Source organism: Heptranchias perlo, chromosome 20 (genome assembly GCF_035084215.1).
Source record: "Heptranchias perlo isolate sHepPer1 chromosome 20, sHepPer1.hap1, whole genome shotgun sequence".
In the NCBI taxonomy this organism is placed as follows: domain Eukaryota; kingdom Metazoa; phylum Chordata; class Chondrichthyes; order Hexanchiformes; family Hexanchidae; genus Heptranchias; species Heptranchias perlo.
Window position 1 is genome coordinate 52,069,903 of NC_090344.1, and position 20,359 is coordinate 52,090,261.

At 50.1% G+C, this 20,359-nt stretch overlaps 1 protein-coding gene across 2 annotated transcripts in view; it reads right to left on the reverse strand.

Annotated features, from left to right (window-relative positions):
• The window catches only part of vdac3 (voltage-dependent anion channel 3), a 36,586-nt gene extending 20,501 nt beyond the window's left edge, over positions 1–16,085 (reverse strand). The window contains exons 1-4 of one of the 2 annotated variants that reach the window (XM_068001386.1): positions 15,984–16,085; positions 10,310–10,381; positions 5,930–5,979; positions 1,519–1,671 (exon numbers count right to left, since the gene is read on the reverse strand). In XM_068001386.1, coding sequence (XP_067857487.1) covers positions 1,519–1,671; positions 5,930–5,979; positions 10,310–10,376 — 270 coding nt within the window. In that variant the 5' untranslated portion in view covers positions 10,377–10,381; positions 15,984–16,085. The remainder of the gene's footprint in view (positions 1–1,518; positions 1,672–5,929; positions 5,980–10,309; positions 10,382–15,983) is intronic. The other variant, XM_068001387.1, reaches the window with a different exon arrangement.
• Between the last annotated feature and the right edge of the window lie 4,274 nt (positions 16,086–20,359).

Below are 20,359 nucleotides of genomic sequence, written 5' to 3' on the forward strand. Positions count from 1 at the left end.
TAAAACTCCCTCTACACTGCCCCATCCCATGGGTTAGACAGAGTAAAACTCCCTCTACACTGCCCCATCCCACGGGTTAGATAGAGTAAAACTCCCTCTACACTGCCCCATCCCACGGGTTAGATAGAGTAAAACTCCCTCTACACTGCCCCATCCCACGGGTTAGATAGAGTAAAACTCCCTCTACACTGCCCCATCCCACGGGTTAGATAGAGTAAAACTCCCTCTACACTGCCCCATCCCATGGGTTAGACAGAGTAAAACTCCCTCTACACTGCCCCATCCCACGGGTTAGATAGAGTAAAACTCCCTCTACACTGCCCCATCCCACGGGTTAGATAGAGTAAAACTCCCTCTACACTGCCCCATTAAGCACTCCCGTGGGTTAAAGTAAAACTCCCTCTACTCTGCTTCACCTGGGTGAATTTTTCCATTTCCCACTGGCCAATTAGATGTCAAGCAGCAATGAAGTATGGTTTGGGTTGGGGAGTCGTACCCACTGAGAAGCAGTGTCCAATTCATTTCACAAAAGGACCCCAACACCTGCTTTAGACAGGAGACAAGAATCCCATAAATGTGAGTTGGATTTAAAGCCAAGTCTCCAAGGTGAAAAAGCAACATAACACTGAGGGCAAGCTGTTGTGAGTGACATGGATGGATCGTTACTAAAATTCAGTCAGTAATTACTGAGCCAAAAGAACAACCGTTTGTTAAAGTAAGATGTGCCTAACAACCCGAGCTGTAGGGTGAATGCCGTGTATGAAAAAATGTCTTTACACGAATGGGGAATTTTCAATCACAAGCCATTGCTGAAGCAGAGTCCACAAACTCTTTCAAAAGGGAATTAGATAGTTGCTTGAAAAAAGTGCAGCATTAAAGTGTACGGGGAGTGAGCAGGAAAGTGAGATTAGACAGATTGCTCACGTGTAGAAAATACACAGCCAAATGGACTGCTCTGGTGCTTAACTTTCTACAATGCTCCTCTTTAAATAATGCACACAGGCATGGACAGGGACACACCGCACGTCAGGAGGTCATAAGACCATAAGAGATAGGAGCAGGAGTAGGCCATTCGGCCCCTCGAGCCTGCTCCGCCATTTAATGAGATCATGGCTGATCTGATTGTGCCTCAAATCCACTTTCCCGCCTTTTCCCCATATCCTTTGACTCCCTTGCTGATCAAAAATTTGTCTAACTCAGCCTTGAATGTATTCAATGACTCAGCCTCCTCAGCTTTTTGGGGTAAAGAATTCCAAAGATTCACGACTCTCTGGGAGGCATTTGTAACTTCATCTGGATACGGCTGAAGGCACGCTGTGTGGAACGTGCCAGAACAGCTCTGCTCCCTAATGTCAAAGTATTAAAATAAAGTCGATCAAACTGCCTAGGTTTCACTTCAACCTTGAACTGGTCCATTGCCAGACTACACACTGTACAAAACCATAATATTAACATTCCAATACGACTCCATGAGCCAACTCTTCTTTGCCCTCCCAACCTGCGTTGCAGTGTACACACCTGATCTTCGATGGAGATCTCAGTGGCCAGGTGGTTGTCAGTACTCCATTTCTCTGTGAAGGTGAGTCCATACTCTTTCAGCTTGTATTTGGTTTCCAAGCTGCCTGTAGCTTTGCCTGTGTCAGTGTTTGAAGACCCGGAGACGGTAAACTCCTGAAAAAAGAAAACAGACAGAAAAATAAAAACAACCTTTCGGACCCTCCCTTCCCATTCACCAGCCCCATGGCAGTGCCCAGTCACTTTCCCATTCACCAGCCCCATGGCAGCGCCCAGTCACTTTCCCATTCACCAGCCCCATGGCAGCGCCCAGTCACTTTCCCATTCACCAGCCCCATGGCAACGCCCAGTCACTTTCCCATTCACCAGCCCCATGGCAGCGCCCAGTCACTTTCCCATTCACCAGCCCCATGGCAGCGCCCAGTCACTTTCCCATTCACCAGCCCCATGGCAGCGCCCAGTCACTTTCCCATTCACCAGCCCCATGGCAGCGCCCAGTCACTTTCCCATTCACCAGCCCCATGGCAGCGCCCAGTCACTTTCCCATTCACCAGCCCCATGGCAGCGCCCAGTCACTTTCCCATTCACCAGCCCCATGGCAACGCCCAGTCACTTTCCCATTCACCAGCCCCATGGCAACGCCCAGTCACTTTCCCATTCACCAGCCCCATGGCAACGCCCAGTCACTTTCCCATTCACCAGCCCCATGGCAGCGCCCAGTCACTTTCCCATTCACCAGCCCCATGGCAGCGCCCAGTCACTTTCCCATTCACCAGCCCCATGGCAGCGCCCAGTCACTTTCCCATTCACCAGCCCCATGGCAACGCCCAGTCACTTTCCCATTCACCAGCCCCATGGCAACGCCCAGTCACTTTCCCATTCACCAGCCCCATGGCAACGCCCAGTCACTTTCCCATTCACCAGCCCCATGGCAACGCCCAGTCACTTTCCCATTCACCAGCCCCATGGCAGCGCCCAGTCACTTTCACCAAGAGTCTGCAAGGTGTTTTCAGTTATTAAATGTTGATGGGCCATCGCTGCAACAAGACAATTGCTTGGCAAGCTTAGCAACTATAGCGAACAATAATTGGGTGATCTTACTGGATTCTCCCACCCCAACTGCAGATATGGCTTCATGCTCACCAACACCTCTCCAGCAACTCTCTCAATTGGCTGTTCTTCCTCAGAGCCTGGACTAATTGAGGTGTTTAAGATGATTAAAGGATTTGATAGGGTCGATCAAGAGAAACTATTTCCTCTCGTGGGGGAGTCCAGAACAAGGGGGCACAATCTTAAAGTTAGAGCTAGGCCGTTCAGGGGTGATGTCAGGAAGCACTTCTTCACACAAAGGGGAGTGGAAATCTAGAACACTCTTCTCTCTCCCCCCCCCCCCCCCAAAAAAGCTGCAGATGCTGGGGGTCAATTGAAAATTTCAAAACTGAGATTGATAGATTTTTGTTAGGCAATGGTATTAAGGGATATGGAGGAAAGACAGGTAAATGGAGTTAAGATATAGGTCAGCCATGATGTAGGAGCCAGCACCCCAGCCGACACTTCCTCACCCCCTAAAATCCACCCTGAGATCAGCTAATGCAGCATGCTGGTAATCAAATCGGGAATTAGGGTCTTCCTCACGTCCTCAACTCAGTACCAGGCCATGTATTCACCCATTTACCCACTGAGCCATCTACAGGGACAGGGGGGGGGGGGAAAAGAGGGTGGTCACTTAAATATTTTCATCTATTCAATCGGCACAACTCTGATCCAACTTTCACATCAGACACAACTTCTTATGACCTTTAACTGTAGGGAGGATGGCCAAATCACTTAAGGTGACCGACACCTGTACCTTTGTTAGAGCTGCCTTCCAGAGGTGTGAAGACGACTAGCTCGCTGCGGATTCTCCGTTCCCTCCTATCCACTGAACTACACATCTCCCCAGTGCTCACAGTCCCACTGACAATCACGTCTCCCCTGTCGCAAGGAGCAGGAGATTGGTCCACAGCACAAATGGAATTCTCCAAATATCCAGCCTCAGGACTTGAATGTCAAGTCTTTCTAGTTTGATTTTAGTCCCTCTTTGTTGGCTGGGGATTCCCAGCTATTCTGCTCTTTTCCGTTCAGTTTTCCATACATGGTTTTGTGGAAGTGGGAGTTTAGTGCGAGCGTATCCAGGAAGCACTGCTCACAGCGTACTGGAGTAGGATGGCTCAGATCTGTGTCCATTCTCCCCACTATGAGATTGCAGTTTTAAGTGCGTCATGGGCAGTGCTGCTGAGACACTGGTCTCCAAGCATCTAACTTGTGTCATCAATAATGGTTACAACAACAAAAAATTACCATGTTTCTAACAAACTTTCTCAACACCAAAAAAAATCTAGCATAACTCCCTTGTGCTATACTGGGAACTGCGGGTTGCAGGCTGATATGGGGACTTCATTCTTCTGTATAGTACGACGTGACTATTACTCACATTTAAACCCTGGTCCTGTGTCATGCTGGGGCCCAGGTTTCTCAAAAGCAAAATAAAAGGACCAACACCAACGACACAAAGCCAGCGTGTGGAACAGGGTGGCAGCAACAGGACCAAAACACTTGGAATTTTGTCAGCGACATTCCAATGTTAGTAACTGGAACACAGAAAGGCAAGTCTAAAGAATGGGAGTGACACTGAGCTCTCATGCTGGTCTGAAATACAATACCTACATCTTTGTAATCACACCTTCAAGGAACAGCAATCGAACAATTTTACACGGGTAAGGAGGGGAGGCCAACCATTCTGCAAATTGATATAAACAATCCAATCCTGAAAGAAAACAAACTAGTCTTCCACTGGACAGACCAATTCCATAGATCGATGTTTTCAAGAGACATTTATTCCTCATCTCTTCCCCTTCCTAAAATAGCTGGGGTTTCAAACTGAGCACAGCCCAGATGAATAAAAATCTAACCGCTACAAATGAGCAAAACAGTTGGATTTGAAGGGAATCTTCCCCTCCAATTTATTGCACTTCCTCCTGTCTCTCCTCACTCCAGGACTATCCCATCAGAGTTATTAGTGACAAAACATTGGCCAGAGGAGTACGGCAAACTCACAACATTAGCTACATTGGAGGAAAATTAATGAAATGCTCTCCAAACCCAGACACCGTGCTTCTTAAATGTTGAATAGGGAGAACGAGAGAGGGAGAAGGGTGAGAGTGGGCACATGGATTCAGGCAACACTATCTTACCATCTGATCGAGCAATCCAGCACAAGCAGGGTCAAGCAGCAGGAGAGAGAAAGCAAAGAGGAAGAAAGTATGTTAGAAACCAGCTGTGAGATCAGGTCTCTACACAAGTATTGAAGGACAACATACAACAGATGGACATGCAACAAAGGGCTTCATTGATGTCTGATGTACAAATTTTTGGTGGGTACCATTTGACCAATTCTATCTATTTATTTCACCCTGCCCTCAGAGTGCAGCTGTCCTGATTCTGAAAGTGTGCTCCTATTATGTAGTAGAACCTCATTAACAAAACAGCACAAGAAACTACTGTGCAAGGGTTGTAGGTCACAGGCAGAAACTCAGCCTCAATGCCCCCCACTCCAGCATCACATCCCTAAGTATTTACAGGACCCCAGACACAAGACTGGCATTCTCCCCTCTGCTGGACCAGGCATACTCACAGCAGCAATGGTCATATTTTAAGTCCAATGAAACAAGACAGCATTTCTGCACCAAACGTAACTACATATGTACAGCTCTCAAAAATCTCCAGCCAATGAAACACCTTTCAACAGATGGTTGTGGAAGTTTAAGAGTTGATGGATTATGAAAGCACGGACAGACAAATATTGTTGTAACTTTAGGGGAAGCATCTGCAGAGAAAACTCAAAATTTAAGTCTGAAGAAGTTAATTTTGCTTCAGTTCTTCAACCTGATTAAAAACATTTGATCCAAATCAACCCAGTTTCAGTTTATTTTTTGCCAATTGTAATAATTTTGATGTATAAATATTAAAGCAGTTGCTAACTCTCGGGTTTGCACAGTTGTCTTTGGCGTCCCAGTGTCTAAGTGTAGCTCAGAGTTATATTCTCCCCGAGTCCTTTCTTACAATACTCCACCACCCTCCACCTACCAGACCTTTCTCACTGCTGTTCTTTGATCACAACGGATGTGAAATTGTGACCTGCAGCGACTCTACCAGCCTGTAGAGAAGCCTCGTCTGGTGAAGATTAAATTTATCATGGCCACGAGCTGGTCTATCACCAACTCGTTCTGTACCGCCTCTTTATTCCATCTTTTCATCTTGTTTCTCCCTCTGATTAAAACGTTGCCGGCCTCTTTGCTGCAGTGGATTTTAGTTCTCAGTACCGAGGACAGAATTTGACTCAATTCATCTGCTTCTCTCTAACTATGACACTCACCACTCCGCTCGATGATTTGGTCTTGAGTTCCAGCTTCACTAAACCAAACCCTAATGAATGAGAACAGCAGCATGTTAGCATTCACTGCACACAGTTCAACAAATTCTAACTAAAAAGGAAACAAACACCAAAGAGAACTTACCTATAACCTCACACTTTCCTGGGAGGAAATAAAGTCCAACAATGCTGGATATATAAAATCAATCCTTCGCCAACACTCAGGCATCCATGGATGGAGCCCACAGTGAGCGCGGAGCCCCCTTATCTTTCTAGTTCACTAGTCTGAAGAGGCAGACACACCAGGCATCACGCTAGTGTCAGAACACTATGCAGCTGGAGGTCAAAAGGACCCTTTTTATTCATCCACTAGTTGAATAATCACTACATTGTATTCCCTTGAATGTAGAAGATTAAGGGGTGATCTAATTGAGGTGCTTATGATCAAAGGATTTGATAGGGTGAATAGAGAGAAACTATTTCCTCTGGTGGGGGGAGCCCAGAACAAGGGGGCACAATGTTAAAATTAGAGTTGAACCTTTCAGGGGTGATGTCAGAAAAAAACTTCTTCACACAAAGGGCAGTGGAAATCTGGAACACTCTCCCCCAAAAAGCTGTTGAGGCTGGGGGTCAATTGAAAATTTCAAAACTGAGTGATGGATTTTTGTTAGGTAAGGGTATTAAGGGCTACGGAACTGAGGCGGATAGATGGAGTTAAGATACAGATCAGCCATGATCTGATTGAATGGCGGAACAGGCCCGAGGGGCTGAATGGCCTCCTCCTGTTCCAATGTTCATTGAGGAAGAAGCTGCTTTCCATTCCACAACCTTTCAACCATGATACAGCACAGCACACAGCCCAAGAGGGCAAGAACGTTAACAGCAGTATCGTCACTGGGCTGTTGCCAATACATCATAGCTAAAGTATCAGTAAACCCAATACGATGAATGAAGTGCAACATGCTCTTAATTCATCCTCTCAACCTGCTCCCACCTCCAGAGACAGCCCTGTCCCCACAGTACTTCACCCCAGTGTTACCCAGCTCAAAATACTCTCTCCACACAACGCAAGTGTGTAATGCATAATCTAGAATTGTACTGCTGGGTACTTTTCACAGTTCAAATGGACAGTATGTTGCACCTTACTGAAATTCCAGTGACGAAAATACACAGTTCATACTGCAAATACCCAGGATCCAGCAAACAGCTGGGCGTTATTGCATAAACCCAATCCACTATTCAATGTACCAGCTAATTTTTGATCTACCACAGCAAATTCTAGCCAACACCACCTATTGGGGTTCCCCTCAATTTTCTATTCTAAGCCCATGGCAGACTCAAATCTCTACAGGGGCAGAGAGAGGCTGCTACTGACAGAATTCCTTATACGAATGGTGCGTGCAGTCACTCGTAATGACTTGAAAAGCCAAGCATCACTCTCAGGATCTCTTTCCAAAACATAAGTTACTGTTACTATATAAAGAATCATTGCATCAGCACCAAGTACTTATATCAGCAGTACTGGTACTGGTGGGAAAGAATTTATGAGTCTGAACTAACTCACGTGGTCTTAACTGAACATGAAGTATTCAGTGATTGCCTCTGCTGTTGTCAATCAGCATCAGGCTCAGTACCCTGTCCAAGTTAGTGTCCTTCCCCTCCTCAATGTCAACATTCAGGCCAAATGTCACAAATCAGCTCTTGGGACAGTCGCAGTTACTCAGAGAACCAAATGATGTGAGGATGAGGGGGGGAGGAGGGCAAACTATGTAGAGACGGTCACTATCCACCTGCCGTCAAAGTCAGAAAGAACAGTGATTTGCTTCATTACCCAGCAGGGTTTGGTTTTTTTTGGGGGGGGTTTGTTGGTAATTTTTTTCCTCTGCTTTTACTCCAAGCAATGATGACATTGTGAAGACTGACTGGGAGGAGGCCGACTGATCCAGACGGTGAGGGACTTCAAAGAAAGGGGAATATCAGCATGTTCTCCCAAGAACCAGGGGCTATCGATGGGCTTCCAGGCCAATTCATTAAAATGAATTCAGTAACTCCAGAACACAGGTAGCTTCTCCTCGCTGTCTGCATCGCTGGAGTGGAGGGAAGGGAAGGAAATGGCAAGGCAAGGCTGCCATTTGTAAAATGAAATGGAATATATTTTTTTTATAATCCCTTTGACAAAGACAGTGCAGCTTGAACAAAAAAATACTGCCCTAAGACCACTCCCTCCTTGAATATCAACTGAGATCCCATCATCCTGAAACTCCATAAAGTTTTGTTCTCCCAATTTACGACATCAGAATCCCTGGACTTCATTAGTCATTTTAACATTTCCACCCACTCTTCCCTCAATACACAGGGTCAACAATTTTCCACAGTCACATCAATTCGACAGGACAAATGCAATTTCCATGACTAGATGTCATCTTGTTTGCATTGTATCCGTGAAGTTATCCCAGTAACTGGAGGCCGGTGAGCAGTGGGGAAACTGCTAGAATCCACAGGCAGGGAGTGAGCACTTGGAAAAATCTTGGCTGATTAGGGAGAGTCAGCAAGGCTCTGTGACAGAGAAGTCATGTACAACTAGCCTAAGTGAGCTGTTGGGCAGAATCCCAGCTGGTGGGTGGAGGAGGATCAGTGAACGGCAGATCATCGCACACATTTTCAAAAGGTGCTTGATCAGGTTACCCACAATACAATGCTAACTAAAACTGAGGCAATCTCATGGCTTGGATACGAAACAGGGAATTGGAATAAAAGGGACACTCTCAGCCTGGCAGCCAGAACAAGTGGTAACACCCAGAGACTGGCGATGGGTCCTGGCTCTTTTTCTCACTCACTCACACAGTGAATTGTGATGAGAGCAGAGAATTGCAAAAGGACATAGGTTATGCAGTGGGAAAAGAGATGGCAGATGCAATTCAATGCAAGAAGTGAGAGGTCGTACACTTAGGACGCAAGAATGCCAGATGGAGGAATAATCCAAATGTAGAAGCGTTGAAGGGCAGATTTAGGAGTCCTCATACATTTCATTAAAAACATGCAAAAGAGATCAAAAAAGCAAATGGTTGCTGGGCTTCATCACAAGATGAAAAGAATATAAAAACAAGGAATTATTACTGTTTGGACCTCATTTGTAATACTGTGTTCCATTTTGGCACCCCTCATTAGAATATGCTGGCCTTGGAGAAAGTCCACAAATGAATCACCACGGAACCTGATTTGAAGGAACCAAGTCATCATGAGAGATGTGGTAAACTTGGATTATATTTCCCCCACAGGAACTCAATGGATAATTTGATTGAGGCACTTAAAATAACAAAGGGAATTGATAGGACAAAGAGGAAATGATTCTTCCCTTGACAAGGGGATAAAATCTTAGATTTCGAGCTAAGCTGGTTAAAAGAGAATCCAAGAATATGTTCTCGGTGCATCATGTCGAACGTGAAACAAACTGCCCCAGACGACCAGGCGCTAATCAACTGAGGTGTTCCAAAGGGAGATAGCTAGTTACCCGGTGAGTAACAGCATTATAGGATATGGAGAAAAGACAGGGAATTGATCCAGATCCACAGCTGATGAAAGCTCGATGGGCTGCATGACCAAATGTTGTTCCCACAACATGAATCACGTTTCTAAGTGAACTTGGCTGCAGTTCATGCACCACGGGAATTTTTCTTGGGTGGAGAGGGTGGGGCAAGAGGGCAAATTATTTAGTGTGGTCTCTGTTACCTGAACCAGGTGTGAACAGTCAGTCAGAGAAAGCGAGGAACATGAACAGCTGATTAGTAAATTCACAAACTTGAGCATCAACGATAAATTGAAATCCACGTATTACAAGAGAGAGTGTGAAAACCACAGCAATATATCCACAGAATACACACCAAACCAACCTGGGAAAGTCACTGGCAGTCAACCGATTATCCCACTGCCAACATTTCCAGGGCACCACTTCAGATCACAATTGCCCCCTTGGTTCCACTACTGGGTACGTGGTCGTCACTGGTACGCACAGGAAGTGAAGTTTCCATGCAACAAATGTACTGTTTTATCTCCTTTCGTGTTTACTTGGGAGCATAACCAGAATGTGTCACGGGGAAGAGTGGGGAATTTAGCCCACTCTCCACTCATGTCCAAGGGTTAGGTATTCCTATGTAACAGTAGTCACTGCACTTTATTATATGTGAAGCACTTCGATATTTGAGAGATGTTAATCTGCTACAAGAATGTAAATCTTTTTCTCTTGTCTAAGATGAAGCGAGTTGCCAGATTCTCATGCCATGACTAAACCGATCACTTTACAAAACCAAATTTATGACATACCCAACTCATGCATAACCTCTGATACACGTTTCAAAACAAGTGAGAAAAAAAAATGCTGCTCACCATATCCTTTATTGAAGAGGTCCCTGCCAGATTTCCCCAGGTCTGCGTATGATGGTGGGACAGACATTCTGCCTTTGGAAAGAAAACAAACCATTAGGCCACAAAAACAGAATTTCAACAGGTCAATAGATTCAACTCCTTCCTCCCTTCACTGCAGCACATCGCTGTCGTTGATTAGTTCATCATTTGCCACGGTACAGCTCCAGAGTTTAAAAGGACCAGACTGCTACCCATTGACCAAATGTCAGTGCTTCCAGTGGTACAGATCACACAGCTATCTCAATATGAACACTTACTGGTTGTATTGGTACCAGTGCACCTTTTAAGCAGCAGCACTCTCAAACCAATGCACTCTGGCATTGAAACTCCACATTATAACAAATATAGTAACGTATCCTTGAAATTCCTCCACCTGCTGTTGTAACACAGACGTAAACCCACTTAGAACAATGTGGTGCAACACAGTTCCTCATTTTAAATTGCCTGCAGCAGTGCCACCACAACAACTGATCTGTGCTTTACCCGAGTGTTACAGGGCACCGGTACAGTCGTACTGTTGAGGATATCGTTTACAAGTCGCCATTTCGCAGTAGGGAAACTTCACACACCTACACCCACAGCCCTGGACTAATATCCCGGTGATGAGTCTGAAGTCCACAGACCCAATTAAACCTTTCAGCACCTGACACTGCTCAGTAAATGGACTTTTATCAAAGTGAAACAGAAACTGTCAAATGCACCAGTTCCCAGGATTCAAAAGGAGACAAACTTCAGCAATGTGAACACCCTTCTATTCAGTGAGAAACGGTCAATTCTTTCACTCAGTGCCAGCCAAACCCCAGCAACTGAACCCTCCAGGGCAGTCAGGCAACCTGCTTCCAAGAAGTAGAGCAGCCCTGCTCTCCACCTGTTAGTAGCTGAGAGTGGAACTGTTTACAGCCATGAACCACCCAACTTCTCACCAACTCTTACCAGAAAATTATAAGTAATTGGCAAGAGGCAATTACATTTTTAAAGGGTTTTGTTACAAGTTTAAAACTAAACGGGAGACAACACATAGTACCATCAGTACTGTCACTAGGATTTCTGTAACAGGAATATTGGGTCTGAAATCTCCTTACTGAAGACATGTGCAGAGCCTGGCCACTCAGGACAGAAGTTAGGAAACACTTCTTCATGCAAAAAGTGCTAGAAGTGGAGAACACTCGTCCACAGAAAGCACTTGATACAAGCTCAATTAACAATTTTAAATTGGATAGAGACAGATTTTTGTTAGCCGAGGGTATTAAGGGATCTGGAGTCAAGGCGGGTGGATGGAGTTAGGGTGAAGATCAGCCATGATCTCATTGAATGGCGGAACAGGCTCCGGGAGCTGAATGACCTACTCCTTTCCCCAAGTGCTTCCTCTGGCAAGCCAGCAGTATGATTACAGACTTTTCAGTCTGTACAAAGTCTATTTAAACACCCTCCCATGCTGCTGAGAAGCACCCCGAAACAGGCAGACTCTGGGGTGTATCGCAGGCAAACAGTTTGATGGAGCAAACTATGGTTATGTCACAGCCAGTGCCATCAGATTAGAAAGATACTGCAGAACTGGGTGGCACCGTGGGATAGACACTGGCCTTTTTCTGCTGGCAACTAGTTCAAATCTAGCTCTGACTGGCGGGATAATAGTTTACTCTGTCTGTTGGCTGCACGAGTCCGTGAGTTAAGTTTAAGCAGTCTGAGTCCAGTTCCTAATGGGGCTATACAACACAAAACTGCCAACATTCAGCACCACTGGGCAATATCATTCAGAGTTGCCACAGGGTGTATCTAACCCGTGCTGCACCTGCCCTGGGAGTGTTTGATGGGACAGTGTAGAGGGAGATTTACTCTGTATCTAACCCGTGCTGTACCTGCCCTGGGAGTATCTGATGCAGAGGGAGCTTTACTCTGCAGCAGATTACATACAGCTCGATTAGGTGCAGACACTGGTTGCCTTAAATAGAAAGTGCCCCATTTCCCAGCAGTGACATCACCTCACTTTCATGATCATTAAAAATGACAAATACTGAAAATTAAGTCAGCCAAGAAAGAGGAAACAGTGTAAGCATTGGGTCAGACAGTGTCCCAAAATGGCAGTACCCAAAGCACAAACGTCTCTCTTTTAGATATCAATCAACCGGCTGTGCAACCCCAAGCCTCACATCAATACTCCACTCAGGAAGGGGCAACTGATCGCAAAAAACCTAGTTTACTAATAATTACTCAACAAGATTCAACCCAAATCAACACCAACTCCAAGTTCCCCTCCAACTCTCACACCATCTCGACTTCCACATAATTTACTATTGTCTCTGGGTGAAAATCCAGGAATTCCCTACTTAACAGCACCTTCACCACATGGACTGCTGCAGTTCAAGGAAGCGGCTCACCACCATCTTCTCAAGGGTAATTTGGGATGGGCAATAAATGCCAACCACGCCAGCAGCGCCCACATCCCAAGATAGTAAAACAGTGACCGTTGGTACAGGATGTATGAAACTTGCAACAAGGTGGGAGGGGGTGGGATGAGAGAGGGGGGGGGGGTGGGATGAGAGAGGGGGGGGGTGGTGGGATGAGGAGGGGGGGGGGGGGGTGGGATGAGAGAGGGGGGGGGGGTGGGATGAGGAGGGGGGTGGGATGAGGAGGGGGGTGGGATGAGGAGGGGGGTGGGATGAGGAGGGGGGTGGGATGAGGAGGGGGGTGGGATGAGGAGGGGGGTGGGATGAGGAGGGGGGTGGGATGAGGAGGGGGGTGGGATGAGGAGGGGGGTGGGATGAGGAGGGAGGGGGATGAGGAGGGAGGGGGATGAGGAGGGAGGGGGATGAGGAGGGAGGGGGATGAGGAGGGAGGGGGATGAGGAGGGAGGGGGATGAGGAGGGAGGGGGATGAGGAGGGAGGGGGATGAGGATGGAGGGGGATGAGGAGGGAGGGGGATGAGGAGGGAGGGGATGAGGAGGGAGGGGATGAGGAGGGAGGGGAGGGGATGAGGAGGGAGGGGAGGGGATGAGGAGGGAGGGGAGGGGATGAGGAGGGAGAGGAGGGGGATCAGGGAGAGGAGGGGGATCAGGGAGAGGAGGGGAATGATGGAGAGGAGGGGGATGAGGGAGAGGAGGGGGATGAGGGAGAGGAGGGGGATGAGGGAGAGGAGGGGGATGAGGGAGAGGAGGGGGATGAGGGAGATGATGGAGAGGAGGGGGATGAGGGAGAGGAGGGGGATGAGGGAGAGGAGGGGGATGAGGGAGAGGAGGGGGATGAGGGAGAGGAGGGGGATGAGGGGGGAGGGGGATGAGGGGGATGGGGGATGAGGGGGATGGGGGAGAGGAGGGGGATGAGGGGGATGGGGGAGAGGAGGGGGATGAGGGGGATGAGGGGGATGGGGAGAGGAGGGGGATGAGGGGGATGGGGAGAGGAGGGGGATGAGGGGGATGGGGGAGAGGAGGGGGATGAGGGGGATGGGGGAGAGGAGGGGGATGAGGGGGATGGGGGAGAGGAGGGGGATGGGGGAGAGGAGGGGGATGGGGGGGATGAGGGGGATGGGGGAGAGGAGGGGGATGGGGGAGAGGAGGGGGATGGGGGAGAGGAGGGGGATGGGGGAGAGGAGGGGGATGGGGGAGAGGAGGGGGATGGGGGAGAGGAGGGGGATGGGGGAGAGGAGGGGGATGGGGGAGAGGAGGGGGATGGGGGAGAGGAGGGGGATGGGGGAGAGGAGGGGGATGGGGGAGAGGAGGGGGATGGGGGAGAGGAGGGGGATGGGGGAGAGGAGGGGGATGGGGGGAGAGGAGGGGGATGGGGGAGAGGAGGGGGGATGGGGGAGAGGAGGGGGATGGGGGAGAGGAGGGGGATGGGGGAGAGGAGGGGGATGGGGGAGAGGAGGGGGATGGGGGAGAGGAGGGGGATGGGGGAGAGGAGGGGGATGGGGGAGAGGAGGGGGATGGGGGAGAGGAGGGGGATGAGGGAGAGGAGGGAGAGGAGGGAGAGGGAGAGGAGGGGGATGAGAGGAGGGGGATGAGAGGAGGGGGATGAGAGGAGGGGGATGAGAGGAGGGGGATGAGAGGAGGGGGATGAGAGGAGGGGGATGAGAGGAGGGGGATGAGAGGAGGGGGATGAGAGGAGGGGGATGAGAGGAGGGGGATGAGGGAGGGGGAATGAGGGAGGGGGAATGGGGGAGGGGGAATGGGGGAGGGGGAATGGGGGAGGGGAATGGGGGAGGGGGAATGGGGGAGGGGGAATGGGGGAGGGGGAAAGGGGGAGGGGGAAAGGGGGAGGGGGAAAGGGGGAGGGGGAGGGGGAGGGAGGGGAGGGGGGAGGGGGGGGGAGGGAGGGGAGGGGGGAGGGGGGGGAGGGGGAGAATGAGGGAGGGGGAATGAGGGAGGGGGAATGAGGGGGAGGGAATGATGGGGAGGGAATGAGGGGGAGGGAGGGGGAATGAGGGGGAGGGAGGGGGAATGAGGGGGAGGGAGGGGGAATGAGGGGGAGGGAGGAGGGGGAATGAGGGGGAGGGAGGAGGGGGAATGAGGGGGAGGGAGGAGGGGGATGAGGGGGAGGGAGGAGGGGGAATGAGGGGGAGGGAGGAGGGGGAATGAGGGGGAGGGAGGAGGGGGAATGAGGGGGAGGGAGGAGGGGGAATGAGGGGGAGGGAGGAGGGGGAATGAGGGGGAGGGAGGAGGGGGAGGGAGGAGGGGGAATGAGGGGAGGGAGGGGGGGAATGAGGGAGGGGGTGAGGGAGGGGGTGAGGGAGGGGGTGAGGGAGGGGGTGAGGGGGAGGGTGAGGGGGTGAGTGAGGGGGTGAGTGAGGGGGAGGGTGAGGGGGAGGGTGGGATAAGGGAGGGGATGAGGGGAGGGGATGAGGGGAGGGATAAGGGGAGGGGATAAGGGGAGGGGATAAGGGGAGGGGATAAGGGGAGGGGATAAGGGGAGGGGATAAGGGGAGGGGTGGGGGTCGAGGGGAGGGGGGGGTGAGGGGAGGGTGGGGTGAGGGGAGGGGGGTGAGGGGAGGGGGGGCGGGGAGGGGGGAGGGGAGGGGGAGGGGGGGAGTTGTGGAGGGGTGCGGGGTGCGTGTGGAGGGCTGGGGCTGGGGTTGGGCATGCGGGTCTTGGGCTTGCAGGGTCATGGCGTTGCAGGGCAGTCGTGGAGGGCTGGGCATGAGGGAGAGGAGGGGATGTGATGAGGGTGAGAGGAGGGGATGCGGAGGGGGCGAGGAGGGGATGGGAGGGATGAGGGAGGGATGGGGAAGGCGGGATGGGATGAGGAGGAGGGAGAGGAGGGAGGAGGGGATGGGATGAGGGGATGGGGATGAGGGGGATGGGGATGAGGGGAGGGCGAGGGGATGAGGGGAGGGGATGAGGGGAGGGGAGGGGATGAGGGGAGGGGAGGGGATGAGGGGGGGGATGAGGGGAAGGGAGGGGGTTGAGGCCTGTGCCTGTCGCTCCCATCACCCCATTCGGGGCTTTGCACCGAACAGCGCGGCGGGTGACCGAGGGGCCCCGGGCAATGCAGCGCCGGCCCGGCCTGGGCAAGACCAGGGATTCCAGGCCCGCTCACAACGCCCCCAGCGCGTTACCCTCGGCTCCCTGAGCCTCCCCACTGTGGGCGGGTCCGCCGCCCCGGGAACCCCCTCCCCTCCCCGGGCCGGGCCGGGCCCCGGTACCTGCAGCCTCGGTGCCTCCTGCCGATCCGTAGCGCGACTCCGAGAGGGCAGGTGAAGGAGACAGCCAGCAGCACTGCGCCTGCGCGGAGGGCGAGGGCCACGGGGAGGCGCAGCGCGCCTGCGCATTTCAGTCCCCCCATCAGCTGGCACTGCGCCTGCGCCCCCACCCTGCCCAGTGCCCCCCACACCCTGCCCAAAGCCCCCACACCCTGCCCAAAGCCCCCACACCCTGCCCAGTGCCCCCACACCCTGCCCAGTGCCCCCCACACCCTGCCCAGTGCCCCCCACACCCTGCCCAGTGCCCCCACACCCTGCCCAGTGCCCCCACACCCTGCCCAGTGCCCACACCCTGCCCAGTGCCCCCACACCCTGCCCAGTGCCCCCACACCCTGCCCAGTGCCCCCACACCCTGCCCAGTGCCCCCACACCCTGCCCAGTGCCCACACACCCTGCCCAGTGCCCACACACCCTGCCCAGTGCCCACACACCCTGCCCAGTGCCCCACACCATGCCCAATGCCCCACACCATGCCCAATGCCCCACACCCTGCCCAGTGCCCCACACCATGCCCAATGCCCCACACACTCCACACACTGGCCTCGGCAAAAACTCCCACATCAGGTCACAACTCACTTGCACTCCAACCCTTGCCATCCTGATGCAAACACTTCATACCTCCAATCCTGCACAGTCTGCCCAAAACCCCACAGCAACACAGTGTGTCTGGGCAGTGACCATTTTCACCAAATTCAAAGTGCACCTTATATTTGCAAATGCCAGTGCTTTCTGGCTCTGCTCACAACTTGTGCCTTGTAGATGGTGGAAAGGCTTTGGGGAGTCAGGAGGTGAGTCACTCGCTGCAGAATACCCAGCCTCTGACCTGCTCTCGTAGCCACAGTATTTATATGGCTGGTCCAGTTCAGTTTCTGGTCAATGGTGACCCCCAGGATGTTGATGGTGGGGGATTCGGTGATGGTAATGCTGTTGAATGTCAAGGGGAGGTGGTTAGACTCTCTCTTGTTGGAGATGGTCATTGCCTGGCACGAATGTTACTTGCCACTCATGAGCCCAAGCCTGGATGAGTGCAGCTCCAACAACACTCAAGAATTTCGACACCATCCAGGACAAAGCAGCCCGCTTGATTGGCACCCCATCCACCACCCTAAACGTTCATTCCCTTCACCACTGGCGCACTGTGGCTGCAGTGTGTACCATCCACAGGATGCACTGCAGCAACTCGCCAAGGCTTCTTCGACAGCACCTCCCAAACCCGCGACCTCTACCACCTAGAAGGACAAGGGCAGCAGGCACATGGGAACAACACCACCTGCACGTTCCCCTCCAAGTCACACATCATCCCGACTTGGAAATATATCGCCGTTCCTTCATCGTCGCTGGGTCAAAATCCTGGAACTCCCTTCCTAACAGCACTGTGGGAGAACCGTCACCACACGGACTGCAACGGTTCAAGAAGGCGGCTCATCACCACCTTCTCAAGGGCAATTAGGGATGGGCAATAAATGCCGGCCTCGCCAGTGATGCCCACATCCCATGAATGAATTTTTTAAAAATACAGGACTGACAGGGCAATAAAAGGCCCAGTGATTGTAGAAACTACTCATCAACCCACAACAATCACACATCAGGTTGTACGGCCAAGGCGGGGGGGGGGGCGCTCAGGTACAAGACTGAGACAAAATATCAAGGGAAAAGTAGCAGGGAAAAGGTGAAAAAGTATACAGGACAAAAATCAGGAAACTTTCAGGGTTAACAAGATTGCAACTGAGTTATAAACTTAGAGAAATATTTGCTTCTAACCTGAAAACATTTAGGCAATATCAGTGAGAAATCCCTGACTGCAGAAAGAATAACTTATTATAAAGTACTGCTATATAAATTAGCAGAATATCAAAGCTGAAAGCATGAGCTAACATTACCCTTCGTCTGGCAGATGCTGAGATCTATCAGTGCCCGTGGTCCTGCCGTGTTTTGAAGCATTTAGCTCATGTACTGTGATGCAGCAACAAACACCCTCCTTACACTCAAAACAAATTTACTATCAATTCATCTGCAAATAAAAAACATTGAACACAACTTTAGACAAAAATAAACTATTTAAACATCTCCCTATTAGTCGAGGCATAGAATATAAGAGCAGGGAGGTTATGCTGGAACTGTATAAAACACTAGTTAGGCCACAGTTTGAGTACTGTGTACAGTTCTGGTCACCACATTACAGGAAAGATGTGCTTGCACTAGAGAGGGTACAGAGGAGATTTACGAAGATGTTGCCAGGACTGGAGAATTTTAGCTATGAGAAAAGATTGGCTACGGACTGGGTGCTGGAAGGTGGGATTAGAATGGGCACCTGGTTGTTCTTCGAACCGGCGCGAACACGATGGGCCGAATGGCCTCTTTCTGTGCTGAATCTTTTCTATGGTTCTATGGGATAGGCCGGGGTTGTTTTCTTTGGAACAGAGGAGGCTGAGGGGTGATTTAATTGAGGTGTATAAAATTACGAGGGGCCCAGATAGAGTGGACAGGAAAGACCTATTTCCCTTAGCAGAGATGTCAATAACCAGGGGGCATAGATTTAAAGTGATTGGTAGAAGGATTAGAGGGGAGCTGAGGAATTTTTTTTTCACCCAGAGGGTGGTGGGGGTCTGGAACTCACTGCCTGAAAGGGTGGTGGAGGCAGAAACCCTCAACTCATTTATGAAGTACCTGGATGTGCACCTGAAGTGCTGTAACCGACAGGGCTACGGACCGAGTGCTGGAAAGTGGGATTAGGGTGGGCGGCTCATTTTTGACCAGCACAGACACGATGGGCCGAATGGCCTCCTTCTGTGCTGTAAATTTTCTCTGATTCTGTGAGGCTTCACACTCACTTCCCTTTCCTCTCCTATTTCTATTGATTTAGCTTTCCTTTCATGTTTTCCCGATCTAATCATACCCATATCTAATCAAACTCTTTTCATACAAAAAAATGAAATTCTTTCCTTGCTTATCATCTTCCTACAACATTTAGAAAATCATAATATGATTAGGCAGAGTCAACATGGTTTTATGAAAGGGAAATCGTGTTTGACAAATTTATTAGAGTTTTTTGAGGGTGTAACTAGCAGGGTGGATAAAGGGGAACCAGTGGATATAGTATATTTGGATCTTCAAAAGGCATTCGAAAAGCTGCCACATAAAGGGTTGTTACACAAGATAAGGGCTCTTGGGGTTGGGGGTTAGCATGGATAGAGGATTGGTTAATGGACAGAAAACAGAGAGTAGGGATAAACGGGTCTTTCTCAGGTTGGCAGGCTGTAACTAGTGGGGTGCTGCAAGGATCAGTGCTTGGGCCTCAGCTATTTACAATCTATATTAATGAATTGGATGAAGGGACCGAGTGTAAAGTATCCAAGTTTGCTGTCAATACAAAGCTAGGTGGGAAAGTAAGCTGTGAGGAGGACACAAAGAGTCTGCAAAGGGATATAGACAGATTAAGTGAGTGGGCAAGAAGGTGTAATGTGGGGAAATGTGAGGTTATTCACTTTGGTAGGAAGAATAGAAAGAGTATTTTTTTAAATGGTGAGAAACTATTAAATGTTGGTGTTCAGAGAGATTTGGATGTCCTTGTACATGAAACAGAGAAAGTTAACACGCAGGTACAGCAAGCAATTAGGAAGGCAAATGGTATGTTGGCCTTTATTGCAAGGGGATTGGAGTACAAGAGTAAGGAAGTCTTACTACAATTGTCCAGAGCTTTGGTGAGACCTCACCTGGAGTACTGGGTACAGTTTTGATCTCCTTACCTAAGGAAGGATATACTTGCCTTCGAGGCGGTGCAAAGGAGGTTCACCAGATTGATTCCTGGGATGAGAGGATTGTCCTATGAGGAGAGATTAAGCAGAATAAGGTTTAGAAGAATGAGAGGCGATCTCATTGAAACATATAAAGATGCTGAGAGATTGTTTCCCCTGACTGGAGAGCCGAGAACTAGGTGGCATAGTCTCAGGATAAGGGGTCGGCTAATTAGGACTGAGATGAGGAGGAATTTCTTCACTCAGAGGGTTGTGAATCTTTGGAATTCTCTACCCCAGAGGGCTGTGGATGCTCACCCGTTGAGTATATTCAAGGCTGAGATTGATAGATTTTTGGACTCTAAGGGAATAAAGGGATATGGGGATTGGGCGGGAAAGTGGAGTTGAGGTTGAAGATCAGCCATGATTTTATTGAATGGCGGAGCAGGCTCGAGGGGCCGTATGGCCCACTCCTGCTCCTGTTTCTTATGTTCTTATTACTGTCCATTCTGGAGGCGGGAACAACTTTCCAAAAACAAGTTGTCTTTGATTAGCTACAAACTAATTCCAAACACTAGTTATTTG